The sequence below is a fragment of the Diachasma alloeum genome, unplaced genomic scaffold (genome assembly GCF_001412515.2).
Source record: "Diachasma alloeum isolate Michigan unplaced genomic scaffold, Dall2.0 Dall_scaffold_00682, whole genome shotgun sequence".
Classification (NCBI taxonomy): domain Eukaryota; kingdom Metazoa; phylum Arthropoda; class Insecta; order Hymenoptera; family Braconidae; genus Diachasma; species Diachasma alloeum.
This window is the reverse complement of record NW_021680814.1, coordinates 140,891-151,704: the sequence shown is the minus strand read 5'-3', so window position 1 is coordinate 151,704 and position 10,814 is coordinate 140,891. Positions and strand designations below refer to the sequence as shown.

General features: G+C 33.4%; 1 protein-coding gene across 2 annotated transcripts; it reads right to left on the bottom strand.

Moving 5' to 3' along the window:
- Positions 1–145: 145 nt before the first annotated feature.
- LOC107044188 (coiled-coil domain-containing protein 93) lies at positions 146–10,143 on the bottom strand. Of its 2 annotated transcripts, XM_015265985.2 has the most exons (11): positions 10,085–10,143; positions 9,952–10,003; positions 9,736–9,849; positions 6,259–6,353; positions 4,894–5,005; positions 4,221–4,694; positions 1,668–1,879; positions 1,188–1,507; positions 970–1,090; positions 521–605; positions 146–430 (listed from the first exon to the last, which is right to left on the bottom strand). In XM_015265985.2, the coding sequence occupies exons 2-11, from the start codon at positions 10,000–10,002 to the stop codon at positions 269–271; spliced, it is 1,746 nt and encodes a 581-aa protein (XP_015121471.1). In that variant the 5' UTR covers position 10,003; positions 10,085–10,143; the 3' UTR covers positions 146–268. The 2 variants fall into 2 exon arrangements, with proteins under 2 accessions (XP_015121471.1, XP_015121470.1); XM_015265984.1 differs by having other exon boundaries at positions 9,952–10,113.
- Between the last annotated feature and the right edge of the window lie 671 nt (positions 10,144–10,814).

Genomic DNA, 10,814 nt, shown 5'->3' with positions numbered 1-10,814 from the left:
AAGTTTTCACGACTTTCTCGTTAAACCTTTTCGTTTCAATGATGATCCTAAAAAAATCTCCAATGACTGAAAGAACGGAATTGGAAGAATTTGAAGACTCACGAATTCATTAGACTTCATAGTTTAATTCTCATGATTGTTTATCTTCTTAAAAGCATTTCTTTATATCTCCATGTATGGATGTACAATTAACAAGAAATAGTAAAAAAAAACATTCTCTTCATTTTTAATAACAATTTCGAGTAAATTTTTTTAGGTTCTTTAGCATTCATGTAGCACGAAGTTGGGCAAGAAGTGCTTCGTTCTTTCGACACTCGATTGTAAGCTGCCGCACTGCAGCAACGTACTTTCTCTGTTGCTCGACAAGTGCGACCAAGTCTTTATTGAGATTAAAACGCCTCTCTTTTTCTTCTGCGCATTTTTTCTCAACCTGTTGTGATCATCAATAAGAAAGATAAATAAATTTTTCCATGAAATAATCTCTGTGAATACCAAATATATGCCTTTTACATCGATTTACCTTCTCTTTATTTCGTTTAACTCCAGCAATTATCGCCTCGAATTGTTTGAGGAATTGTTCTTTACCACTTGTAGATGCCATTGCTCTAAAAATATTATTTTTAACATTTTTAGATTATTTTCAATGGAATAGAAAACAGTCCAATTGTAAAACGTGAAAAGTTTACTTTCAACATTCTTGTTTTAGGGAAAATGTCGGAAGACATTTTCAGACAATTGAATAATCTTAGAAAAAAGTCTTCTGTAATTTCCTCATAAAATGATTGATTTGTAATTAGAGTGGATATTTTTATCCTTCGTAATTATGGAATTATCTCCAAAATGAGTGGTCTTTAGAAGAAAATACCAAGAAACAGTTTTCTTGGCATTTCTTATAATTTTATAATCGACAAGGAAGTCAAATGCTACTTTTCACATTTTATTGTTTCCATTTATTTGTATCATACTCACTCGTTGTAGTTCTCCAGAATTGAATTCAGAAGTGATAATTCCTTGCTGAGATAAAGTTTTGTATCATCTAATGTGTTGTAAAGAGTGTAATATTGTTTAGTCTCTTTATGTTTTGTTGACACTGTAAAAAAAAATGAAAAAAAAAACATTATTCTTCGATGATTCGCAAACTTGAAAATGATGATAAATTTTCAATAATTTGTTTCCAACCGACGAACCTTGATTATAAAGCTCCATGAATCGCCTCTGATACTGTGTTAACTCAGACCGCCCAGGCACATCATCCAACTGTCTCATCAACGAAGCAATCGCACGATTTTTCTTAGCTAATAGCAGTCTAGTCTTGCAAATTGATTCCTTTAGTGCGTCATACTCAGCGACTCTACTTTGCTCCTCTTGGGGTTCACAAGTCTCTCCACAGTTTTCCACTAGTTTCTGGAGGTACAGTAGATCGGATTTACATTGTTCTCTGAACTTGTGTTCTTGGTCTTTGAGGCCTGCATGAACTGCTAGTAATTCCTTTAATTTCAATAGGGTCCTAAAACAAATCACGTTATGTTAAAAAAAATTCCTTAATTGAATGTCAAACGCAATTGTTGTGGAAAAGAGTTGTTCCAGGGAGAAATTCGTCCCTCACACCACTCATTCTAGAGATATTCTAATTAAAAACGGAGTTTGTTCAATGGGATTTTTAGTACCCTTTATTTTCTTCTGTTTCCATCTCGTTCATCCTTATGAACGCATCCTCAACGCTTTGTCTATTCTCTTGTATTTTCCTCAATTGTTCAGTTTCTTCAGATATTTTGAGAACTTGGCCTTCTCTCTCCTTCTTCAACCTCTTCACACGATTTTGGAGATTAGATCTTTGTTTTTCGAGAGCTGCTGACACTCTAGACTCACTTGATGCATCCTAAACCGAACAAAATTTATCAGTGAAGTATGTCTATATTTTTGAAAAATACAGTAAGTGGTTGATTCTTTATTTTATATGCCCAAAGTAAAGGAATGAAAGAGAAGAGACTGCGGTACTTGCGTGACCGAATATGCAACAAAAAAATAAAGGGCAATGAGTTAGACTGGAAGGTCTAATATATACGATAGCTTCAAGATTCGGTTTATAGAGTTGGGGTATGACATAAGAAATTTTGGAAATGATTCAGTGTTAAATAAGAGTTAGAGAGAAAATGAAGATCAACCGTGCTCATTATCGATACACTAAGTTTTTATGAGCGAATCCGCCAACTCTGTATAGGAAAAATTGCTTTAAAATTTCAACAGTATTTTTTCATTTTTTATCAGAAAGTATAGTCCAAAAGGAGAAAAAAATTGAGCGCAAACGGAGCTCTCTAACACAATTATTGGCGAAGATATTGATGATTGATTTTTTTCTTCTAAAAAATTTCTTTTCTATTCTAATTACGAGCCACTAATAATAAGAAAAAATTGAACCCATAGATTCTGTTGGAAATGTTCTCAGCTTTTCGAAAAAGATATTGTTTTTTATGTATCTATGTAGTTTGGCATGGAAAACTCAAAAAGAAAGTTTGAAAAGGTCATTTGGTGTCGTTTGGTGACGGGGAAGGTAAATACAATAGATACATTGCCCACCCCTTTTTGTTTTTTTTTTCATCGGAAAGTTCAGAAAATTTTTTAACAAATGCATATTTTCATTTTTTGTACTCTCACAAACTCAAAGGTAAAATGCAGAGAAAAACAAAATTTTGCCCTCTCAAAAATGCGTTCTTCACAAATATTTCGAAATATTTAAAAAATATTTCGAAGGGGATAAAGAATTTTTTGTATAAATCTTTTTTGTAGAGCAGAACGAAATCTACAAAAAAGCTCTTTTATAAATTTTTCCATTCAACGTATATTCAGAGAGATTCATTGAAAAATTGTCTCCAGATTCAGTTGTCAATTAGTGGTTTTACAATATCTCAGGATTGAAACAAAGTATTGATTTTTTTATAAAAATCTTTCTTGTAGGGAAGAATGAGATCTACTACAAAGGTTATTTCAAGAATCCCTTTATCTCCTTTGCATTCCGAGATATAGCCCAAAAACTATTTTTCGGTTCTGAGTGAAACATCTTGTTTCATGTCTTCACCTCTGAATTAAGTTCTGTGCAGGATTATGATATTTAGGTGATTTAATTTCTACTAATCAATGTTCAATAAATCATGAAAATGAAGGTCATTTTCCTAGATTTATTTATTGTTCGAACTGGGAGGACTAAATTTTCCTTTGCTCTGCATTTTACCACTGCGTTTGTGAGAGCACCAAAAATAAGAATATGTTTTTGTCAGGGAATTTTTTGAACTTTCCGATGAAAAAACAAATGAAAAAGGCTGGGGAACGACCCCAAATGACCAAACGGTCATTTGGGACAAAAAAATTTGAACCCATAGAAATTTATGTTCATAAATTTCTAAAAACAAATAAAAAAGGCTGGGGAACGACCCCAAATGACCGTTTGGTCATTTGGGGTCGTTCCCCAGCCTTTTTTATTTGTTTTTTCATCGGAAAGTTCAGAAAATTTCCTGACAAAAACATATTCTTATTTTTGGTGCTCTCACAAACGCAGTGGTAAAATGCAGTTCAAATTTTTTTGTTATTCTTAATGGTGCGTAATTAGAAGTGAAAAAAAAGTTGTTGAGTTGTTGAGTTGTTGAAAAAAATAATATTGAGACACATTTTCTGAGTTTGAAAAAGGTCCTCTTCCATTCCTCCTTGAAACCACTCATTTATAAACAAGCATGTTCCAAGAGTAAGAATTAAAGTAATTGTCGAATTAAATCATATCATTTATATGAAGAATTATTTTAATATTTATGAATAGTCAATATTATATACTTTTCGATAAAAAAATAGAAAAAAATTTTCAAAATTTTGAGGCATTTTTTCATATACCGAATTGGCGGATTCGTTCATATGAATTTTATCCCCATGATTTTATATTGCATTCAGGTATATTTCCGATTAAGTTTTTAAACATTTAACTTCATAAATATTAAAATAATTCTTCATATAAATGATATGATTTAATTCGACAATTATTTTAATTCTTACTCTTGGAACAGGCTTGGTTATAAATGAGTGGTTTCAAGGAGGAATGGAAGAGGACCTTTTTCAAAATTAGAAAATGTGTCTCAATCTATAAAACTTTCCAAAAAAAAAGAATAAAAATTTTTATTGAGGGAGTCGCCCGGGAGAACGTGGAAGATAAAAATTATAATGAGACGAGTAATTACCCCATCCTCAACAGATAACGATGCATATCTCTCCGAAACTTCAACGATTTCCTGTGCCTGGAGTCCCACAATGCCCCCCACAGCACTAGCACTCAGTCTTTCTTCTTCCAAATGAACAACCTGAGCTCCAGCATTTACCGAATCACCCCCACCTTCTTCAATTCTTTCGGGACCTCCTTGGTTACTTTTGGAGGCTTTAGGGGCTGTTGAAGTTACTGGTAGAACTCCATACTCCAACAGGGTGGTCTTAACCTTCGCCGTTTCATCTTTTGGAGCGGCAGTTGTTCTTTTGAATCTTCTTCGGGGCTGATATGCTCTCCTAGCTAATTGAATATTAACTTCAATACTCTCCTTTGCATCTTCACTCCCTGATTTTCCGTCTAAGGAATGCACTTTATCGAATTGATTTATTGCGAATTCTCGAACGAAACCTGCGGTTTCTTTTCTCATTTCTATTGATCTTTTCACAAGCCACTGAAAAAATCAAATGAAAAAATCAGTAAATAAAGACAGAAATGGAATTCAAGGGAAACTTGTAGAAATTATGGATTCTGAAGGGGTAGAAATATTTTTCGATGAAGAAAAAAAAGAAAATTCGATTGAATTACGTATTGTAAAGTAATATAACTAATTTTGTAAAACAGGAAATACATGATAATTTTTTTATATTTACCTGGATAACTGGAAATATGTGAATACAATCTAATCCCTGTATCTGATGGGGTTCAATTCGATGTGGACAATTCATTTTCGGAAGCATTACAACGATTTTCTCAGTCAAAGCTCTAGAAACAATTAATTAATGAGTAAAACAAAATCAGTCTTTTTCACTTCTTCTCAGTTTTTGATCAATATTTTTTAATTACTCTAGGAATAGCCGATGAGTGTGTGAAAAAAACAAACTTTAATCTAACAAAAACCGGAAATTGTAATGTAAATGGAAACAAAAAGTGAACCAATGGTAAATCTCGATTTTGATAAAATACTCTATGGTTCTCAACCATATGTTTTCAAGTTATTAAAATTTCTTTGAGTCACGTTCAGGTCAGCAGCAATAAACAATCACAAAAATACCTAATTAACTTGCGCTACGTTTCAAATGCTCAAGGTATTCCTCTTCAGGTGCATATTCTATTCTAAAAGAAATCATGAAGACAAAATTAGTAATTATATGATTAAATAACTATTGTTGAAATCTAAACTGTATTATAACAATTTGACATCTTTAACAAGAATAGAAAATAATCAATTATTTCGAATTACTAGTTACTGATTTTGTCTTTATGATTACTTTTAGAATAAAATATGTATGCACCTGAAGAGGAATGCCGCGAGCATTCGAATCGTAGTGCAATTTAACTAGTTATTTTTGTGATTTTTTATTGTGATTCACCTGAAGATGGCCCAAAGAAATTTTAGTAACACTACAATGTTCATTATAAATAGCCCATCAAGGGTCGGCACTTATTGATAAGTCAAAAGAATTTTTTTCAATTTTAAAGGGATAGGCCCTTTTTCATGAGAGCTGCAAAAAATATCCTTCTAAGAATTTCCCTATTTTACAAAAACTTATCTCAAACTAGAATTGCAATGAATTGAAAAAGATAAGTATAACGTTATCAATTTTTATGAATATTTCTGAATCTGAGAGATACCGAAATTCTTATGAGGTTCTTTTTTGTAGAGCCAAACGAAAGTTATGAAAAATATTTTTTGAAAAATTTATTCCTTTCTAATAATTTGTCGAAGAATTCGACTTTCTCTCTTTAATTCTGACATTATAAGAAAACTATTGTCCAAGTAAAACTACAGAAAATTGGAAAAACGTGGAAATGAAGAGAACACATTTCGTAATTGATAAGTATTTCTGAATCTAATAAAGATACCAACATCATCAAGAGAACCTTTTTTCGCAGCAAAATAGGAGCTACGAAATTTTCTCTTGGGTAAATTTGTCTGTCCACTTTAAATCGAAGAATATTCCTTAAAAAAAGATTGCTAATTGAAAATATCAATTCAACAAATTTGTTAATCTTACATTTTTTGTCCAATTGTTAAATTTTCATGAAACAGAAGATTGACATCAACATCGAAACTGCAAGACTCGATGCACCATGTCATTCCTCCAACTACCTGTCATGCAGAAAAAATTTTTTATCATCAAATATACTTCTCTTGGATGTAAGGAAAAATTGTCAAACGTAAAAATTGTTAAATGAGAATGCGAAAGGGGCGCCATCCGGTAGTGACGCCACGGAGTATGGTTTTTGGGGTAAAGAAGAGTTTTCAAGTTAGAATTGTATAGATAAATACAAAATATATTTAGTTTAAGATAATCAATTAGGGAGATATCTCAAGCACATTGAATTATACGATATCATAGGGGCAAAATGGATATTTTCTGACCTTATTTGATTTCTTCGGGGTAAAATGGGTCTTTTCTGAACTCCTACGATTACATGGGGGCAAAATGGGTTTTTCGTGAACTCCTACGATTTCATGGGGACAAAATGGGTATTCTGTGAACTTTTACGATTTCATTGGGGTAAAATGGGTATTTACTGACCTCATACGATTTCATTGGGGCAAAATGGGTTTTTCTTGTATTCATACGATTTCATTGGGGCAAAATGGGTTTTTCTAGTACTCATACCATTTAATTGGGGCAAAATGGATTTTTCGTGAACTCATACGGTTTCTTAGGGGCTAAATGGGTATATTCTGACCTGATACGATTTCATGGGGGCAAAATGGGAATTCTGTAAACTTTTACGATTTCATTGGGGCAAAATGGGTATTCTGTGAACTTTTACGATTTCATTGTGGTAAAATGGTGGGTCTTTACTGACCTCCTACGATTTCATGGGGGTAAAATGGATTGCGTCTAGAATTTATATAGGATTTTTTCTGATATTCGGATATTTTAATACGGATATTTTGAATACACGTTATTTCTATACGATTTCTATAGATTTGATCCTATATGGAAATGCACCATTTCTTTACGTTTTTCTCTAGAGCGTTTACATATCTTTCGTACGAAAACAAAAAATTACGTCAAAATTTATGTATAGAAATAAATCGTATAGAAAATATTCCTATACAAATATCCGATCATCATGTATGTAAATTCTATAGGGTTTTATACGCAATCCGTAAAGAAAATTTTTATAAGATTAATAAGTTACTTTTTCAGTTGTTTTTTTTTGCCCCCATGTAATCGTAGGATGGAGGAGTTAATCATTGTTAAATAGAAAACGGTTGAAAATCATCTTCATTAAGATTAATAAGTTACTTTTTCAAAAATTTTCCAAAATGTTCAGAAGTTCTCCGTAAAGTTTTGAAGAAATGGTATCCGAAAGATAGGTTGAGATGTCTGGAAATCATCTGAAAAGTTGAAATTTGGAATTTCCTTCAGGAAATGTTATACCTTTTGCCTGTAAGTGGTGAAGCATTTACGAAATATGTGCAAATGGTTCCAATAAAGGTACCTCTAAGTTATGCTGAAATAGCTCAGAATAAATTGAAACGTAAATATTTGCTATTCCCTCCGGTATTTTTTATACGAGGTATTAGTTCCTNAAGTAAAACAAATAGTTCTATTCCACAGTCGTTATTTGCACCGACTTTTAATTATTTATTCAAGATTTTCCGACTGAATTTGCTTCTTCGAGAATTCATTTGTGCACGAAACTCGATTGAAAAATATCTGTGGAATTCATCATTCGTGCACCATATTCAATTTGTAAATTCCCGGGCTTCCCTCCTTGGTGCGTGTGGTTGTATTGCACTGCTACCAACTACGTAACAAAAAAATGACAGGAGTTGATGTGAAACGCGAGAATGTGCATATGAACCCGTTGCTATGCGCGTATTTTTTTAAATATTGCTTCGAACAAAAAAATAGTTACATCAATGAGAAGCTTGTGGCCAATTTATATAATGTAACTAAGAGTATTTTTCATGTAGCTCGTCACGTTTGTATTTTATTTAATGGATATGATTCGGAGGTAGTGGAGGGGGTAGTTGCTTCGTGTATAGATACACGGCAGCGATCGGCCTGATGTTTTGTACAATCGGAGTCAAAACTTTTCTTGGCCGATATGCTGCCGCGTATCTCGATTTCGATAATAATTGTCGACTTGGAAAAGAATGAATAATTAATACACAGAAGCATTGTGACCTAGATGAAAATTACGAAAAAGATTCATAATATTATTAAAAGAAAAATATAAAAGACTTACCTGTCTGGTAGGATATGTCCCCTAAATCCGTTATTTCCTCAATGAATCACAGTTGCAACGGATCAGTATACAGTACAGGGATGAAGTTATCACATCTCTACACGGTGTAGTTTTGAAGATAGCCGTGGTCCAAATCGTGATGATATGCATGTGATATCTAATTTATGTATGTAGTGATGAGTTTTATTAAGTTTTATTAAGTTCACAGAATACCCATCTTGTTGCTATGGAATCGTAGAAGTACACGAAACACCCATTCTACTCCTATGAAATCGTATGACTTCACGAAAAACCCATTTTACCCCCATGAAATCGAATGAGGTCAGAAAATGTCCATTTTGCCCCCATGAAATCGTAAAAATTGACAGAATACCCATTTTGCCCCCATGAAATCGAATGAGGTCAGAAAATACCCATTTTGCCCCAATGAAATCGTAAAGTTCACAGAATACCCATTTTGCCCCAATGAAATCGTAAAAGTTCACAGAATACCCATTTTGCCCCAATGAAATCGTAAAAGTTCACAGAATACTCAGTTTGCCTCAATGAAATTGTATGAGTCCACGAAAAACTCATTTTTCCCCAATTAAAGCGTATGGGGTCAGTAAATACCCATTTTACCCCAATGAAATCGTATGAGGTCAGAAAATGCCCATTTTGCCCCCATGAAATTGTAGGAGTACAGCAAAGACCCATTTTACCCCTAACAAATGGTATGAGGTTAGAAAATACCCATTTAGCTCCTAAGAAATCGTATGAGTTCACGAAAAACCCATTTTGCCCCCATGAAATCGTATGAGGTCAATATATACCCATTTTACCCCAATGAAATCGTATGAGGTCAGAAAATGCCCATTTTGCCCCCATGAAATCGTATGAGGTCAATATATACCCATTTTACCCCAATGAAATCGTAAAAGTTCACAGAATACCCATTTTGCTCCAACGAAATCGTATATGGTCAGTAAATACTCTTTACCCCCATGAAATCGTACGAGTTCAGAAAAGACCCATTTTACCCCGAAGAAATCGGATGAGCTCAGAAAATATCCATTTTGCCCCTATGATATTCTATAATTCAATGTGCTTGAGATATCTCCCTAATTGATTATTTTAAACTAAATATTATTTTGAATTTATCTATACAATTCTAACTTGAAATATCTTCTTTAGCCCAAAAACCATACTCCGTCACTACCGGATGGTGCCCCTTTCGCATTCTCATTTGACAATTTTTCCTTACGTCTACTCTTGACATTGACGAAAATAACCTTGTCAAAGTTCGACAATCCCTTGATCCTAGCCCTGAAGTACCCAGCAGCCACCAGGAGATCGACAATTTCACTGAACTTGACAGCCTGCTCCTCATCCTCGCGAACATCCACCTACAATGGCATACAGTGATTTAGACAAAAAAGGACAGCCGCCAATAACCAATTCACTGTTATTTCTCTATTGATTGACGATGCTATAATTTTTGGTATTACCTCGACAACGTCTGAGGATGGAACGAAACTCTTGGACCTTTCCCCGAGCATTCTGAACATTCAGAATTATCTATTAACAATTTTTCAAGTGTAAATTGAGTAATGGAATAAATTGTGAGAAATAACGGAATACCACTTGTTGAAGGTGGCGCCCTCTAGTTACTTATCCCTTCGAAGTCTCATGAAATAAAATTGTATTCATATAGAAGTAAGCGATGTATTCAGACTAGGTCTCTATTCTTCATGTATTTAGGGAAAACGGGACGATAAAGCAGTTTCCTGGGGAGTATTACCGACTGCGTTTGAATGTTCAGCACCTAATTTAGAAGATAATTTACCGGATGAGTTTATCGACTGATGAGAGACGTTATGAAGAAACGCGGGAAAAATTAGGGAGAGCGCGAGGGTCTTTAGTGGATTGTACTCCTCCTCACACGAATTAGTACGAGAGAAAAAATATTCTGGTTTCCCGTAACAATCAAATCAAATCAGAAAACCTGCATTTCAGTGAAATTTTCACTTACTAGGAAATGAGCGTGCATGATTTTGATAGTGGTTTATGTATAATATTTATTTATTCGTTAAAAAAGGAAAAGATTTCATTCTTTGTGTTTTGACTTGAAAAAGAATTTAAAGAATGATTTGAAAATATTTTCAGAATAATTTTTCACGTTATACATGATAAAAAAATATTTTTTATTAAAAGTATTTAATAATTCCACGACAAGTGAGTTAACCCCTCTTGAAAATTGATAGCGATTCTTTTCTACAATTGAGGGCGGATGGGATTGAAAAACTTTCTCAAATTTCTCTGACAGCCCAGTCCGAAGACATGATTTCTTTTGACTTTTCTTTTTTGTTCA